Here is a 19083-nt window from a genome sequence, read left to right as displayed (position 1 = left end):
TCTCAGAGCTCGCAGGGCTGTTTCACACACTTTTCCCCTTGCCCCTCACCGCCGGGCAGCGTTCTGCTCTTTCTTGGTGGCGCCTTCCCCAAGGTGCCTGCCCGTGGCTGGGGGGCTCAGCTGTGCCCTGCGGTGGGGCTGCTGGGGCTGGCTGGAACCGGTGGTGTCCAGCCCGGGGCAGGCCCGGCCTCACCTCTCCTTACAGAGACCCCCATACAGCGCCCCATAAGCACCTGGGCACATAAACCTGACACAGGTCCCTACTTCAGCCTAACTAATAACCCTCATCGCTTAACTCATTATTATTTCTGCTTCTCTAGAAGGCTGAGACCAACACAGGAGGTGTCTGCCACAGCGCCTTTTCTCTCTCCACCACAAAGTTCCCTCTCCTTTGCCACCATGCCTTTGTATGGTTTTGTTTCAGCTCCTGCCCAGATGCTGGTCCGGGTCCCTTGGAAAGCCTACAAAGGAGGCTAAAATCCTGTTGTATTTTGAGGCAGCCGGGTAGGTTTTCTATGGAAAAGGGTCATTAGGTGAAACACTCTGCCAGCAGCCCACAGGTGCTTGTTCCCCAACGAATAGAGAAAGCCAACTTCAGCACTATGAGAGGTGAGATCTTTTCCTGTGGCTTCTTAAACCAGATGCGTCTTTTCTTTAACGCTCATTTTCTGCTCATTTTTATTTCCAATCTGTCACACTAAACTTAGGTATCAAGTTTTAAGGGAAGAATCACACACTTTTACGGGAAAACATTTTGTACAAAATACAGAAAAAGAAATTAAAAAAAAAAATCTCCATTAAAGGGCAATGCTTTTTTTTTATTTACTTCATCTGAGTAAGAGTTAACGGCTCAGGCACTCTCCCTGCGTATCTCAACATTTAGCAATGAAGTCTGTATAAAAGATGCCACAAATAGTGCAGAGCTGTAGGGCATCCTCACTCTCTTGCAGCAGCATCACAGAGGAGATAATGGCGAAAGAGGCATTTGTGCCTAACTAGGACGAGATGTTAGCTCTGCTAGTTAAAAAGTTTAAATTTGGGTTCACACAGGTCTGAAGATCTCCCAATAGGTCCCAACAGAACAGTAATATTTTCAGCTGGTCTGAACATTAATCTTCATGATGAACAAGGGGATAATAGCCTGTCCTATTATACTCAAGGGACAGATATAAGACCTGAAACTAAAGACAGAAAATTTTGCCCGTGTCTCTCAGGCCCTATTCTGCACATGGTTCCTCTTTTGAGTGATTTCACTGAATACTTGGGCAGTACAGATTATTTTTTTTTTTTTTCCACGGGAGTGCAGATTTGCAGAAAGAACTCCTGAATTTATACATTTGTTTCTAAGAGGCTGAAGACACTCTCATATTGAAGGAAGTAGGTTAGGATCTTGGATGCCAATTTTCCTTTCCAGAGTAGGTTCAGTATTTATAGCACATAAGCTAAACATAGTCTGAATAATGTCAGCTTACACCCATTACAGAATCTATTTTTCTACACTGTCCTCTAGACCATATAAATTCAGCCATGCACTTAAAAAGAAATGAAGCATGATTTCTTAAACTGGAGGCACTTGTGAAGCTGTAAACATTTTATGCTCACATTTAATTTGCACAAAATATTGAGCTTTAATTGTTCAGTGCTTAGTTGTTCAGTTGTTTAAAAAGGAATCTCGATGGGTTCTTTAGGCAAGTTTAAGAGATGATTCCTCGAGTATCCTCCTTAGCAATGACAAAGTCAAATAAAAAGGTAGCTGATTAAAAAAAGACTAGCATGAGCATCAGAACTAGCAAAGCCAGGTTGCCAGTGCAGCTCTGCTGTGAAGACCCTTCAGTCCCTACCTCTGTTGAGCTCATGCTACTGCCTTTTCTACAGTGGGAATACTGTAGGGCTCTCTCAAGTATTACCAGGCTGTCTCATTTTCATAATATTTGTAAAGAATTAAATTACTGTAAGCCCCTCCAACCCCTCTTGAACACTGCTGCTGTCAGTCAAGAGGTCCAGAGTTAAAGGTCTGGGAAAGTCAAAGGGCTGCAGAAGACAGTGAGGCCTCAGGACTACAGGCTAAAACATTTCTATGTAGCACCAGCCACACTTACTTTGCAACAGTCTTAATACATTCCTCTCCCCTCCACCCCTAATACTCCTTTCTAGGTAAGGAAAAGAAAAAATGAGAAAGACTAACCACTGCTTCAAAAGACTTGACAAATATTACAATTTTACTGTTTCTCTTGACTGTTCAAAGGCCATAAAATGTTACCAAAAGGGGAAAATGTAATGGGGAAATAACAAAACACCAACCAAAAAACCAGAACCTGCAATTAAGCGTTCTTATATGCACTACCTAAGTAAAATAAGTTTCCTTGAGCAGCATAAAAAAAGAAGCCAGAGAAAAAGGTTAATTTGTTGATTCACCTATTGCCTGAAGGACCAGATCATTGCAGTTTATGAAGTTATGAGACTGATGTCTCTAAAACCAGTGTTTCTACAGTCATGGTTGTAGAAAACTGCTAAAGGTTTTTATGAAACTATCTCACCAATAGCCATAAAAATGTCAAAATTTAAATCACTCCTCCTATCAAAAATAGTTAAAAACAGGACAAAATTGGCAGTTACAAAGGGACCAGTAAACCGCCTGTAGTAACCTCCCATTTTCTATTTCAAATATATTTACCCTTTGACTAAGCTGAGAGAATGGTACATGGTTGTGTGAAGTCTTGGCTTCTGTATTAGTTTCTATAGCCTTTTTAATGAGCGAATCCTCGACCTCTCTGTCCGTTGAACTGTCCAAACAACTGTATTTTTCCCCCTTGTTCTTCCCCTCCCCAAAGCTTATAGGAGGTTTATCTTTCTTAAACAAACAAACAAAAATCAATCCATTCTCCAGAAATCCTACTCTGCTCCTGCCTTTTTTCTTTAAATGATCTTTATAGATCAAATACAAGCCCCAGTAGAGTATAAAAGGATTACATAAGAAAATTTCTCAGTATGTGACGCACTGTGTTCTTGCAGACACCCATTTTGCATTAAATTATTCTAACATAAAGATATTCAGTGTGTCTTGATGCCCAAAGCTATGGTGGAACAGGTAGACAGCCTGCTTCCTTCACATGAAATTAGAGAATTTTTCTTTGGGAACTGGAAAGTTCTGATATCCTGTATTAGAAGGTATGTACTTTGCCATACCTTTACAATAGGAAGCCTTAAAATAATTCAACAGTAAGAAGGATGGGTTAGATACTGCATTCCTGGAAGGTAGATTTGGACCTTAAAGTTAAAACAGTCAGCATGCAAAGATATGTTTGTACACCTTGTAGGAGGGATTTACTCCTGTTGTAAGGCATTATGAAATTCTACATTTTAGAAGTGGGAATGAACAGGAAACACTTTAGACCCAGTTGTTTCTTTCTGACAGGAAAGGTTTCTGAAAAGGATTACTATTCATAACTCATGAAAACTTTCTGATAGAGCACTTGACAGTACAGAAACCTTTTCATTACACATATTTAACTTTCCCTAAAATATCTCTCATTTGCATTTTCTATTCTCCTCCTGTGAGGCATTAAGAAGAAAAACTCAACAGTGCCACCAAAACTGAACAGGTTCATTCTTAGCCCTGTTTCCTATATGGAATTTGGAGACCGAGCCACAACCTTCAGTGTCCTTGTAAAAGCTTCACTCTCCAGCTCCATGCCAGCTTTGGTATCTTCCAGACTGCCTCCCTTACGGTATTTAGGTACTTCCCTGTCCCCAAATCTTGCTAACCGCCTGTCCTCATTCCTAGGCTTTCCTTTAAAAGCCATTCCCACTACTGTTCTGGGTCCCCAGAAGTTTTCAGAAAAGAAAACAAGTCGCGATCCATCATGAAATTACCAACTACTAACGTGAGCAGCAAAAATATGATTCAGTCAGGAACTGAAGCTGATATATTTATTGTTACAAAAATGTCATGTCATCAGGAATAACCTCAACTGATATACAAAACCAAAGCTAAGCCAAACAGAGCCTGGCACCCACAATAACTATACCCTTTCTATATGGAACTGGTCTTTATTTAAAAAATTATTCTCTTTTAAAGTATTTTCTGATTTTCATTTTAGAGTATTATCTGTTTTCCTTCAGGTCTTTTTCTTCATGTAAAGACAAACCAGAGAGTACTTAATAAGCTGTATGAACACTGCATAGCTGAAAGTGCTACATGAACATCACTTCATTGTCTTCTTTTCAGCACTTTATAAACACAGAACTTCACTAACTTTATGTTTAGTTTAGCCTCCCTCAACAGAAAAGAAAGTGGTCTTATTTGACACTCACTCTAAAAGGGCAAAGAGAAGAATGCTTGCATTCACTTAAAAGAAGTAATATCCTAGATTGCTGATAGATTGAACCTTTAAAGTGTAATTTTAAAATGGAAATGTTAGTACAGTATCCCTTTACTGCAAAGGGTTTTTAGGAAGAGTTGGTTTGTATTTTTTCACTTTTTCATATTGACACTGATGCTTTTATCAATTTAAACACACGAACATTAACCCACTAAAAGGCATGTAGGTTTCAATAAAATTAATTTTTTATATCTTCAACCCATATAACCAAATGAGCTGCTTTAACTTTTTTTAAGCAGAAAAGATAAAGTTAAATGAAAAGTCCCAGAGCTTAGTTTTAAGACTAAATGATATTTTAGGTGAAACAGTTAAAGAAAGCAGAGTTTGTAACTCTGAGATAAAGATAATGGCTTACATCTATCTTTACATTATAAGGATTCTTGTTGGAGCTGCATAATTGACAAACACAGTTCCACTTCTCACTGGTGTGAGCTGCCATGAGCTGCCTGTGAGTCAGACCAGGGACACTGTTATGGAATGAGCTCTTGATGAAGATTGGGAATTGCAGGATCATCCCCAACTGTACCACTAGCATGCTGGGAGCCTGTGGACAAGTTGCTTCTGTACCTCTGCTTTCTCATCTGCACATCAGAAATAATACCATTCACTTTTAATGCAAGATCTGTTGCTCTCTAAATAAGAGATACTGTAAGTGTGCCTATCATTCTGCCAGTTCAGATGGTTTCTTGAAATAGCTTGTGTTAACACAAGAGAAAATTAAGAACAGAAAGTAGTACCAGACAGAAATGACTGTAAATAAGTTTACTTGAAGGTCTCGTAATGAAGAAAGGAAAGTACTCACATAACCACAGAATGGATAAAATAATGATTAAAGCAAAATGTGCACACCTAAGTGTTCAATAGACCATAAACAATGTCAAAGAAACACATAGCAGAAATAAAGACAGAGTTATTAAGACATTAAAAAAGCATTACAAAGGGCCAGGAAGGTATACTGCTAGAAAATTTGTAGGTTTATATACATACATGCACGTGCATGTGTGTGCATGCATACTCACAGTCATGCAGAAAGAGAAAGAGAAATATCTAACAGCCTTTAGGTTGGAAAGAAACTTCAGGAGTCAGATTCTGTTGGTGGTACTTCACTGCTTCACCCATCCAATACAATGCAATTCACAAATGAATTTAGGGCTGTGGAGAGGGAAAATTAAGACCAATTCTAGCTTGCACATATAAAGGGTACTGCTTGTTCTAACATTCACTGCAGTATGTAATTATAAATACATATAATTAGGTGACTTGGATATCCAAAATGACCCCAATGCAGCTTTCTGCATGACCTAGCTACACAAACAAAATATGCAATGTAAACCAGAAATCAATGACCCTGAGGATTAAGAAACTATTCTAAGAGTTTTTCTTTGAGACATAAGGAAAAAGCAGTTATGAATTTGGCAAGTCATTCTAGAAGACAGAATTACTGCTGCTTCCATCAAACAAGGAGTTCAAGAACTAACAAGGTGTTTTTTCTCCCAGACTGGTGTCTCAGTTTACCGACAACTTCAATTGCATCTTTCCTTGTGGTAAAAGCATTTCTAAGGCCTCTTCTTAAACCGAATTCTCCAACAACCAGTAAAATCTAAACTAACTTTACAGCCTTCTCTCCAGTGGAGGCACTGAATGTCTATCTCACCTTCACTCCCACTCAGGTGACCTCTAAGAAAGCTGTTCAACATGATTATCTTTCAGTACTCTATTCCTAAGTTATTTGTTCAAAAGCTATTTGAGTGAGCAGGAAGGAAGAAGAGGAGGAGGATGGAGATACAGAGACATGGAAAGTAAATTACACAAACTTAATTCCTTTGGAACAATATATTGCCCCAATAACGTTCACGTGAGCTCAAAAACCTCCTTCACATAGAACTTCTATAGAGATGACTGATAGGTCAGAGTAGAAATTTTAACCATTCAGTATAGCAGATAAATGATAACTAATTGTCTAACCAATGGAGAAACATATTTCAAATACTTCAGCTCCTCACAGTTGAATTTCATCCAGATAAACTATGTCACAGGACTGTGGTGGATCCATGGTATACATTGAATGTAATTAATTTCCTAGCTTGATATATTGCTACCCAGAAAGAGCAGCAAACACAGCATGACTGTGGTATCATTTTTTTTTTTTTTTTGATACTGAAGAGATACTTTCCTTGTTTAGTAACATCCTGGTTTTCAGCTGGGATACAGTTAATTTTCACAAGAAGCTGGGAGGGGACACAGCCAGGACAGCTGACCCAAACTGGCCAAACGGATATTCCATATCATATGACATCATGCTCAGTATACAGGGGGGGAGCTGATCAGGGAGGAGGGGTCACTTCTGAGGCATGGGCTGGGCATCGGGCTCTGAGCAGTGAGCAAATTGCATTGTATATCATCTGTTTTGTATATTCTAAGTATTGTTGTTGGCATTTTCCTCCTCCTTTGCTGTCCTAGTGAACTGTCCTTATCCCAACCCACAACTTTTACCTTTTCTTCTGATTCTTCTCCTCATCCCACCAGAGGGAGTGGAGTGAGTGAGAGGCTGAGGTTAAACCATGACAAGTGACTTTGACTGTAAGTCATGGTGAAACAGATTTGTAGTGTCTCTTTGTCATATTCCTCTTTGACAGGGGCTCTGGATAAGCCAGACAGAGTGGGTAAAAATCAAAGCTGGAGACATACATTTTTTTCTTGGAACCAGGAAGTCCTATTCTACCTCGTTAATACTCTCAGAAGGAAAGCTTTTATGATATTTTTTCCAGAAAGAAAAGACCCCACCCATATTCTGACATGCAAGTTTGTACTTCAGGCCAAAAATGCAAATGCAGATGAAGAACCCTTTCTCTATCCACTTCTAGTTTTCAGACCCTGGACCTTCCTTTCTTCTCAGCTATATGTACTTCCCAAGTGACCACAGAATTCAATGGCAGCTTTCTTTGAAAAATATTTGCATTTTCCTCAAAGATTTTAGATCTATGGCTTGAACAGTCTGTTTTCTTACCACTTAACATTTTTTAAGCCAGAATGTTACCCATAAAGATGCCTAAATTAAGTCCAAATTTAGGTATTTAAAGAGGCTATAGTTTCAGAGGAGCCAAGTGGTTGCATCCATAAACTGAGGACAGTATATGTTGCAAATGCTCAGAATCTCTGTTATGGGAGGACCAGGCATCAAGCTCAGCACTGCATTATGAGGACATCCAAGAATCATCAAGCCTCCTACTAACGAATTATACCTAATACTTCTGAACAAAGGGTAAATTGGAACCAAAACTAATAATTTATACAGTTGTGATACCATTTTGGGTTCCATTTACTTAAGTTTCATGTATTATTTGCCTAAGTTGAATTATTGACTTCTTGAAACTCCTTATGTCAGGAAATTCAGAAGACCCAAAATAGAAATGTATGCTTTAGCTAGTGTGCATGAATCAGCTGATAGCATCTTATTAAGTTTTATGGAACAGACACTGCAAGCAAGAAGCAGCAAGGATTTAATGAACATGGTACAGAGTTTTAGAAAACATATCTGTGTTACTTCTTGCACCTCTGAAAAACTCAGATTGTATTTAAAGGACATCTTACGTGTAACAGCATGAAAATATAACTGAACTGAAATCTTAGGTTTAGTGCATTAGCATGAACTCTACACAGTTACTGCAACTGCACTCTTGCTTATGCTTTACAAAATATCATCAAGAATTACAATGCAGTATCCTTTAGCCAACTTAACAGGGCTTTACCTAGGAAAAGTGATCAAAGAATTCAAAGTTTTACAAATAGGCTACTTACTGTTGAAACACATCTGTAGCGGTCATGTTCCCATTGCTCTTATTTTAACTACACATTGATTATTCACTGTAAAACCTCTTGTGATAGCTTAAAAAAAAATCCTCTATAATGATAATGAACTGAACCCAGGAAACACTCAAGTTCTCCTTCATTCTAAGGGTAATTTTGTTAAGAAGGAAGCACCTTACTTGCCAAAGTCAAAACAAATCCTAGGCATAGGTGGCTCATCTGTTCTGACGGCACTCATTATCATTCGTGTCCTAGATGGCCAGACACTGCTCTGTGCTCTTGTGATGACAAATTATAGGGGAAAAAACCAACCCTATCGTATAAAGAGTTTCCTGGCTCACAGCCAGACAGATAAGAGAAGTGTATGGAGAAACCCTCCCATCTCTGACTATACTGATGGGGAAAAAAACCTGATGAACAACAGTAGGTATTGAGGGCAGCAAAAGGAGATGCAATTGCAGATGGGCAATTTGAAATGTCTCATGGACATATATTTCCTTTAGAAGATCAAGACATTTCAAAATAGCTTCATGAAAAACTGGTTAATTATTTATCAGCCTGGAGTGAGGAGAAAAGAAAGAAGGAGTGGTATTGGCATTTCCATCGCTTGCTGCTTTGTGGGAGTACAGTGATCTCAGGAAGTCAGGCAACTTTCCTATCCTCCTACAATGAAAATGGGAAAAGAGAAGATTTACACATCTTCCATCTTGTGCTCCTGTTTTCATTTTCTTATGCGACTCTTGCCATCACTGTAGGTAAGAGGATGCAGCAGCTGTTTCCTCTCAACTTCTTTTACCAGTAGGTACAATGCAGAAGAGTGAGCTCAGCCCTTTACGAACAACTGCTCCATGGGGAGGAAAGGGCAGCCATCCCAAGAGCACAGCTGCCATCAACTCATCGTGTAGGAAATTCCCAAGGAATTTTAACTTTGCATCTCAGAGAGAAGAAACAAGCGGGCCCCCAAAACCAAACAGTGGAAGGGGAGGGGGAACGTTGCCTCCTTTGCCTTTCCAATGAAATGAGCAGCTGACAACTCCATATGGCTCCTTTTAAGTTTAGTGCACTGCTTGCTCTGCAAAGGCTCATTTCGATTCCAGAGGAACCTTTTGCAGAAGGAGGTATTGCTTACCATATGTAATGTTGGCAGGATAAGATTCCCCCTCCCATCTCACCTTTGGGAGGGGAGAGGAAGAGATGAACATCAAGGTTCAGTGTGCCAAGACTTGAAAATATATTTACATGCCAAAGTGGGACTCTTGCTTTGAACACCAGCCACAACAGCTCTTCTGCACTTTGGGTAGTTCATTAACAAAAATCAATACAAGCTGCCTTTTAAGAAAGCCAACACTTGTTCGTTGACACACTGTGTAATTCCTTTTAGCAGAAGCATCAATGCTTACAAGGTGTGCAGTAAATTATGACAAAACCACAGAACAACAAAGTACAGAAAATATTGTTTCATTTCAGTGCAAACTTAAAACATAAACCTAAATAGATTGAGAGGAAGAGTAATTACTATGAACCAGAGACAAAAGATATGTTGCCTTTACCTGGAGGCCCTTCTTCTCTATCTTTTTCTGGAGTATCTGAAGGCACTTGGTGAAATCTGTGAGCTCCTGATCCATGGTCTCAATTAACTCACATCCCTAGTGATGAAGCAGCAAAACAGAGAGAAAAAAAAAAAAGTCAGTCATCTTTCAATTTCGAGAACTAACGCTATCTTTGGTGAAGCTAACTGCAGTCAACAACTCTTAAAGTCTCTGCATGGAGATGCAGCATTAAGTGAAAGACTATTACCCTCACAGAACCCAAAGACCATAGGTCCCAGCTGAACAAATTCTTATGAAACAGCAGTTTGACAGGGACCTCAAAACCCATCGAGTACTCAAACCCATCTGTGAGTTTGGATAAGCATGTTCGACAATGCTGTGCTGGATGGACAAGCTCTGGTGTAGTGAGCCCTGGGTGATTAGTAACTTCCAGGATCAGGTTCCGGGAAAATGACTGTTGTCTCTGGTACTACAGTTACTACGTTTCCACTACATATATTCAAATGTATATAAATGTAAGCATACAAAAGCGTTCAAGCTTCCCAGAACCAGTGCAGTTGTGCTAATTAATTTGCAGTGATACAACAACAATTTCCTTGCGGTGGGGTAATACGGATGAAAGCATGTTCAAGTGGAAAAGAGTAGGAGTTCAGATTTCTTAATTGAGAGCTGAAGCAACTCCTAAGCCTCTGATAAAAAGCTGAGTAAGGAAAAGTGGACTATTATCTACCACATAAAGTCACTATTCAAAGAGGTTTCAAGGATACAAAATATCCAATACAGCATCGTAAATTAAAATAAGAATCATATATGCTGGATTTAGAGGTTCCCTCTCCTACCACTTCAAGGTCCCCTTAAAAGCCACCTAGCTTTGTCTAGAATCTTTGTATGTGTGCCTGTGTGTATAAAGTACATCATTTTGTTACACCAGAAAAAAACCCCAAAATGTTAAAGCTGCCGCTAACTTAGTGGTAAAAATAAAGGTACAGAAAACAAAATTTCCCAGATCAGTGCATGGATGGGAGTTTAGTGGATTGCATGCAACAAAATAATGAGCGTCCATAGGAAGACATACACTATCACTGAAATGCTTCCCCGCAGAGCCAGAATGCATATAAAACCAAACAAAACCATCATGCAGTAGGAGATTTGGATGAAGTGGAAGAGATAAGGGAGGAGATAATGGCATGGTTTTTATTATATCCCTTCTCCTCCCTCCTCAAAAACTTCTGAAAGGACATGTGGTCAAAAGTAGTAGCCCTTCTGATACCAAATATTGCTCTAAATGCCTTTTCAAGTGGTAACAACACCTTACAGGTGCGAAGCATCATATAGCTGCATCAGTGCATGTAACCAAAGACCCCTCTTGTAGAAGCAATGCTGCTGCAACCATGAAGAGGCTAGGGAAAATGCAGCTGGAGCCAGGACTCAATGCTAAGTGTCAAAAAAAAACTTGAAGAGATGCCATGTGTCCACTCTTCATCAGGAAAGGCCAAAACATAAAACTGGCAGGGGGAAAAGGACACAAGCCATCTGGAGTCCGTAATGAACTTGTCAGTTGTGCAACACCAGCCAGAGACACCAAGGGAGCCCAAGAAAGCTATAGGGATGTTCAGGCCACCCTGAAAGCTCACAGTTGGACCTGAAAACTACTGAAGGGAATTTGTTAATCAAAGCCCCTCTAAATGAAAAGATGTGATGGATGAAGACTAAATCAATGACAGGGACATGTACTGCTGAGCATAGGAGAAGAGATAGAACCTGAGTTACCAGCTTTTAAATTAGCACTAGAGAAGGAAGGTCCTTTGTCTTTTGCCAGGACCATTCGTTGGCTCCACAGCGCTGGTGGAAGTGGTTTATAGGTACCAATTTATAAATAAAAGATTTAACCCTCATTCTCCCCCCAGGACTTTGAAATATTCCTTCCTGCAGTCACTAACAAGCCCAATCTCCTCCTTGGACAGTCAGGTTTTGGCAGTTGCAGGTAGCCTGCAATTCTGCTTTCCACCCAGGGAAGACCAAATTGTCTAGGTTTTAAGTGATGATCTACAACAGCTAAAATTATTTTATTATTTATTATTTTATGCTTTCTACTATTAAAAACATTTCACTTGAGGATAGTTATTGCCTAGCTTCTCAGGATATTTTTCAAAAAGAACAATATTTCAGAGCAACTACAAGGTACTGCACCAAGGCAAGACAACATCAGCATGGTGGCTGGAGAGCACCAAAGGTCATTTGCCGCAGCTCCAGAAGAAAGCGGTGATGCATCACACAGACATCCTACGCTCAGCCCTGCTACTGTCTTTTGCACATATTCACAATAAAGGGCCTCAAAGATAAGTCACAGAAATGCAATCTAAATGTGTAAATGGGATGTCAAATGTACAATTCATTAAGGGCAGGTTCCTATACCTATGATATTGATACCAAGGTACTCTGGCAGCAGTAACTAACTAAAAATGAAAGCTGGCTTAACAGTGGTATCCTGAAATTGTTTACTGATTGTCTACACCTTTGACACTTTATACAAGTACTGCTGTAGATCATACTGAAAAATGTTGTCAGCATGCCACCATTAAAGCCACCACTTCCTTCAAATTAAACTGTGATTTCTCATTCTCTTTCCACATTAAGCAGATTGCCAGTTCCAGAAGTGGCAGAGATTTTAGATCTGCTCCTTCTGCCACAATGGCAAAGAGACTGGTGTGGTGAGACCATACTGGGGAAGAGGACAAGCAGCAGCACTCGCATCTTCCTGTATCCTCTTTGTGGTCTCGCTGGAATTAATGTCTGTGCGGTTCATGTTCGCTGATGGCAAGAGAGTTTTAGATAAATATGTTGCTCCTGACATCTCAAATCAAATATTTTATACCACAGAATTGGACGACAATTCAAATGCAGTTCTTGTCAACCTTCACTGTATTATTCCTGAATGACAAAAATCCTCAAGACAGAGCTTTCCGATGCAGCCAGGGTTTAATGAAAGGACAGTATAACAATTGCAAGATAGGCAATAACACTTGTAGTTTTATAGATACCTGCTCAACATAATAACATTAACCTTTGGTAAGAAAGTTAAAAAGCCAAACAAATTTAACATTAGGAAAGGTTAGAAAAATCAATACCACACAGCAGGAAAGAAAACAATAGATTGCATCTGAGGACAATATAACTTTGCTGAATGATAGGATGAGGCACACAGAATTAGGCTTTGGCTGTTCTGTCTTATTATAGCAGTTATAGGAGGCACACTGCTAAAGGAGGAGGAGTGTGCCAGACACACATAATAGGATTATTGAACCCTATATTTCTGACAGACACTGAAATCAGACAGGCACTGAAATGTCAATCTGAACATCTCAGCATTTTTCCCATTTTTAGAAATATTATGCATCACAGCATGTTGTGTGTTTGAAGAAAGCAGTGTGTAGGTGTCCATTCCCCCATGTCCTTATTAATCTCTTATTAAAAGAAAGTAATGTTTGTTCTTTCTCTAATCTTTCTGAGCATGACAGTATAATTAAGACAGAATATATAAAATATCCTAATTTGTACTCTATCTCCAAGACCCTCCTATGGCAAGCCATTCGAGCCTGTCTTTTGAAGCTGGTGTCTGGCTGTGCTGAGCGTACCAGTGACATCCAGCTCAGTCTTTTAACAATCCCTGTTGCACTGAGGCTCAATTTTGAGGTATCAATTTCAACACAGATGCACTTTTTGTATAGTGCAAATGGGAGACACAGGAAAACTGTATATCCTCAAGTTAAAAGAGATGAAGGGAGACAGCTTATAGAGCCTCTCAAAACCACAGCACAGACAAATAAATTTTAAGGAACCTATATAAATTAAATGGTATTTCTAAACACTCTCCTTCCCCTAGACCTCACCTGCCCAAAAAGTAATGCACCCAGTCAATCCCAATACATCACAGACTAACTGAGTAAGAGCTACAGATTCACAGAACTATTTCAGTTGGAAGGGACTTTTCAAAGTCATCTGGTCCAACTTCTCATTCAGAGTAAGTTAGATTGCCTTGGGCTGCTCAAGGCCCTTTCCAGTCTAGGTTGAGCATCTCCCAGGATGGAGACTCCACAGCTTTTCTGGGCAACCTCTTCCAGTGCTTGACCATTCTTGTGGTGAATTTTTCTGTCTCAGGGTCAAACTGGGATCTCCCGTATTGCAAATTGTGATTGTTGCTTCTTCTCCTACCCCTGCTTACCTTAAAGAAGAGACTAGTTCTTGTCTCCTCTCTGCCCTCCCATTAGGAAGTTGAAGACAGCAATATGATCTCCCATTCACCTTTTCTTCTGGAGGTTGAACAAACCAGTTTCCCTCAGCCTTTTCTCATGCATCATGTGCTCTAGACTTCCCTAATGTACGTTTCCCTTACTTGCACTACATTGGTATGCAATATTTCCAGCTCAGAGAGCCTGAAGTGGTCAGTTAGCAGCAAGGAGGTAGAGAGTTCCTAGTTCTCTCTTCTTTTTAATGAAAATTTCTGGCCCCAGAGAATTTAAGTCATTTCACCCCTCTGGTATCCTCTTCTACTTCTGCCCACTTGGAGAATAACCCCAAACCTCCACATTCTTCATATACTAGCTGCAGTCACCTGAATGTTTTAAACCCCCAAACATTTTCACACCCAAATATGCAGACAAGTATTTAGACTCTGAATTGGACTCAATGCAGTTGATACTGAAAAGCAACTGTAGGAGAAAGCACACATGGATCCAAGCAAAGTGCTGCTCTAGACCAGGCATCAATGAACAGAAAGGGACCACACGGTCTGACTGCAGGTCTTGGACCAGGCCTAGCCAAGAAGATAAATATGTGGGTATATAATCAAACAAGTTTAACAGATGACAGGCATTATGTTCTACCACCTTGTCTATAATGGAGGGTGGTGTTGTGAGACCAGAGTATTCAGTCAGTATTGGAAAGAAAAAAAACTAGTTTGGGAAACATTTCTTGCAGAGAGGGCAGCCACCCAGACAGTGGTCATCTTTATTGTTGGCCCAGCATTTCACAGCTGATCCAAAACAACTCTCCCAGAATGGAAATCAAGTCTAGCATGCGATAAAGATGGAGCAGACTAGAATGTCATGCGAGGTTTCTGAACACATTTAAAGAGACAAGATTGGAGAAAGAAAGACAGAGCAAGAACATCTAGCTTGAGCTACTGATAGGCATAAAAGCTGCATAGATTTCCTACAGGCCATAAGTTACTGGAGAATGATGTAGTAAGATGGCACCAAAACCACAGAGCTGGTTTATCTCTATGAATTACAAACCAGCAGGAAATTAGTGAATTGAATCTTTTTGCATTTTGGGAGTAGGATGCAAGTATGGAAGGCAAAGCAGTTAATTTTGCTGATTTCTTTTGGGAGTTTCAAATACTGTTGAACAGCACGTATTGAACAGCTTCTCTTTTGATCAGCTTAATTGTATGAATTGCCTTTTGATTTTTGTAGTTGAGAACATAACAAATATGTGTAATTGCTGAAAATTATTTTGGATATTTAAATAGTAAAAAATACATAATTAAGTGAAATGCATTTTCTTTCAGTTTTTGGACTCAAATTTGGCTGACTGCTTGGCATCAGCGCAAAGCTAATACAGTACAGATTGCTTGGCCCTCAGTTCTGGGGTGGATGATGTTTTGACTCGTCCAATTGCACATTAAGTGGTGCTGCCATTCAGAGTAACTAAAAGAATTTATTAATCATGCTGAGGCATATGCACTGGAAGCCAAATAACTGAAATCCACACTCAAGTGAAACCCCCATTACTGAAAAACAAACCAAGAACGTTCAGTTTTGACCATCACTTCTAACCTTATGTAACACCACTTGATTTATTAAACAAGTACTATCTGGTGGTGTGAAACAAAACCAGTAAATATATGTAAACATATGCACACCTCCACAAACCAAAAGCTACGTGAACTTGTCAAATTTGACAAGTGTTAAAAAAAAGAGCTCTCTAGTTGAAACTTTGACTGTAACAGCTGCAGCCTCTCCTCCCTTCCCCTATTTCTATTTTGATACGGCCTTTTTCGAAGTAAATAAAATGTTTCCTGTTTTGTTTTTAATGAGGCAGCATGTGGCTTCTGGTGGTGGATAGCTTTTTATACCATACTTTTGATGTTGAGACAGCAGCAATGGAAGAGTTGTTCTGCATTAATTAGGTTGCCCCCTTTCAAAAGAAAAGTCTATTATTCATGAAATCATGGCTATTACTTAAAGTGAACAAAATATGAGTCTGTTTAGTTGGTATTTGACCAAGACCAAAGAAAGCCAACATGCCTTCTTTGCCACCTATAACAACCTGGAAAGCAGAATACCAAAGGTTTCTAAATCTAAGAAACCAAACCCAAGAAAAAACCCTCACAAATTTAAACAAAAACCAAAAAACAAGACAACAGACAAAACCCAAACAGCACAGCTAACATTCCATTTGCTGGATAAATTCCCAGTATTTACCTGTACTGGATAAAATTCTTCTGATTTATTAAGTTTGGTGAATGAAAGCAAACATCTTAAATACTCAGCCACAGGTCAGAAATTGCAATAAAATACACTTCATTGCAACACCTTTCTCAGAAGACCACTAACATCTTTTAAAACTTTTAAACAACCAAGCGGAAAGGTTGGTTGCGTGAGACAACTGAGGTAGAAAGGTCTGTCAGGAGCTGCAGTCTCATCTATACAACCCATATCTCTCCATACCCATTTCTGGCATTTAAACGCTAGACCTACATTTGTACATCCCTTTGCAACCCAGACATGTTATTTCTCCAATCTGATGATTAAAACTGAGCACAGCACAGTAGTGACAGCCACCTGCTATTTTTGGATCTTCTCTGAAATTTCCCTTATGTGCCCTTCCTTGTCTGAAAAACAAAGGTTCAGAGAGAGGAGTTTTAATTGATGGTCAGGCTCCCTCTGCAATCAGTACTGAGAAAAGCTTTTGTCTACCAAGCTGATTAGACCCTTTGTATCCTAACCTATTGCTAGAACTGATTTTGGTACCTTGCTTTTCCTGGAAAGTAACTTGGAAACAGGAATTACTTCTCTGTGTGCATTTATGTATGAAGATATGAGGTAGCTTGCGTAAGGGAAATCAGAGTGCTGGAACAGTACCAGTCTCTGACAGAAGGGAAGCACATGCCACTGATTGTAGGCAGCATGAGCCTCCACCCACCCACTCGCATCAATGAGAGTCTCTTTTATTGACTTGGATGCGCTTTGAACTGAGACTAGGAACTGTAACATTTCTAAAATGCTGTAACTACACTTAAAAACATATTAAAACTAATACTTACCTTTGGCACTCGCACCAATGACAATGCAAGTAAGTCAAGCACTCTCCTGAAATAAAGCAGGAAACAGAAAAGCTGCCCCAATCACAAATCCCATGCCTCACAAAGCCGAAGAAATAGGGCATGCAGTATTCCTTGCAATTCAGCCATTTGAGGTAGCTTTTATAAGCTGGGAGGGAGCAAGAGAGGCTATCTGCAATTCAAATCCCACAATACTTTATGCACAGTAACCAAACAGGTTCTTTATTTTGGGTTTTTTGTGGTTTGTTTTGGTTTGTTTGTTTGTTTTAAATTAAAAGGGCTTCAGGTTAACAGCTTTTTCTTTTAATCACATAGGATGACAGACACTTTAAAGAACTAAAGTTAATAAGCAGACACTGTATTTGAAAGGACTTCAGTTCTTTGCCAATTCTCAGGATTCACCTCAAGGTAAGAAAAACAAGGAGAAAACAGCAAGGCTTGTACTGGGGTGCTTTCAAGGATTTGGGTTGGCAAATTTTATCCAGCCTAAACACTATCTTAATATGATCCTTTGCTAGCAATCTACGGACCCAAGAGCACTGTGAGTGTGAAAAACGCATAGAAAATAGCAAAAGAGATGACTCGTACAGCTAGTCAGTCTCTCTCTCTCTCTCTTATTCAGACAGGCTTTACGCATGAAAATTCTTGTTCCTTAGCTAGTATCTACCAGTATGTCCTTAGTTTCAGAGATTTGTAATTGATCTGAAAAGAATTTGGATTGTGAGAGTGGAGCTGCATCTCAGATATCGATCACTGGACAGAATTAATTGAGACCAGGCCCCAAATGTGTGCTATGCTCACAAAAAAGGTACCTTCTTACACAAATCTGTCTACACGTACAAGATGAGTACAAAGGGATTCAAAGATTTTGATTACCTAAAGACAGCAAATTGAAAAGAGAAATATCCTCCTATTGTGGATAAAACTCTAAAGTTTGTGCTATCAATACAATTCAGTAGCTCATTTTTCTTTTTGGTATTGGGTTATTAATGAAAATAGCAAGATTAGTCCCAAGACTGATCCTTCAGGAAAGTTACTGATTACTTCCCACTGCTTGTTAGTTTTCTTATGAATAACTGCCTGCCTTTAATTTATATATTAAGTTCTAACTTGGCTAAGTATGTGACTAGATAGTCTCTTTTTTTTATTGCTTGTTATTGTTCTGTCTGGTAGTTTCCAAAATGTTGCAGTCTCAGCTGTATATAAAAGCTGTATGTCACAAGGAATAGAAGAAACTTTCTGTAGGGGGAATTTATTCATTGTTTAGAATACCCCGTCATTTCAGGATCATTTCATATAAATGAAAAGGAGAATGCTAGACTATACGTATCCTTAGCCCAATTCGGTCAGCTTCTGTGTTCAACATTTTAAATGATATGCCTGGCCCCTCTTCCTCCTCCTTCAGTTCTGAAATCTGCTTTCCAGTCATATTTCTCCTTTTCTATGAAGGGAATGGCTAATTTAAATTTATGGATGTCTCCTTTGCTTTCTCTAGGCAGATCATCTGAAACAGGCAGATAATATAACATTTCCGATATGTGCTGGTGCCTGAGAAAGGCAGCAAGTTTACGTTGCTAAAAACTGCTATCTCCCAGAACTGCTACACCAGGTCTACATCCTGCTTATATATTTATAGGATACCAGAAACAGTAATGCAGAGTGAAGTTAATATTTGTTGTTAACCATACATACTCCACATTAACTACAAGCAGAAAATTAACACATAAAAGAGATAGTGCTTTTGGGAAATAATTGGAGGAAAGTTCCTACCTATCCCATGCTTCAACAGATTCTCATGTCAGAAACAGCAGTGTTGTAAAGGGTGCCAAAGTCGAAGGGCACATTGGTATTTATTTAGCTGTAGTGTTGTGTACTGAACTGAATCTTATGGGTCCAAGAATTATAAAGACTGGATAGATTTAGCAAATGCCTAATCTTCATGTAGACCAGTGGAAACAGGTTTCCCAAATTCAAAATAAAATTAAATTAAATTGTCTGT

At 39.3% G+C, this 19083-nt stretch overlaps 1 protein-coding gene across 7 annotated transcripts in view; it reads right to left on the bottom strand.

Moving 5' to 3' along the window:
- Window positions 1–19083, bottom strand: part of TPK1 (thiamin pyrophosphokinase 1) — a 319194-nt gene that overhangs the window by 120822 nt on the left and 179289 nt on the right. For 6 of the 7 annotated variants that reach the window (XR_008575907.1, XM_054817003.1, XM_054816997.1 and 3 more), the window contains one exon: window positions 9740–9835. The exons of the other annotated variant lie outside the window; for it this stretch is intronic. Coding sequence is in view for 5 of the 6 variants with exons in the window: in XM_054816997.1 (XP_054672972.1) it covers window positions 9740–9835 (96 nt within the window). In the remaining variant the exon portion in view is untranslated. The remainder of the gene's footprint in view (window positions 1–9739; window positions 9836–19083) is intronic. 7 annotated transcript variants of the gene reach the window in all.

This window comes from Grus americana, chromosome 2 (assembly GCF_028858705.1).
Source record: "Grus americana isolate bGruAme1 chromosome 2, bGruAme1.mat, whole genome shotgun sequence".
Classification (NCBI taxonomy): domain Eukaryota; kingdom Metazoa; phylum Chordata; class Aves; order Gruiformes; family Gruidae; genus Grus; species Grus americana.
Note: the sequence above shows the minus strand (reverse complement) of the source record. Positions and strands in the feature narration are given on the sequence as shown.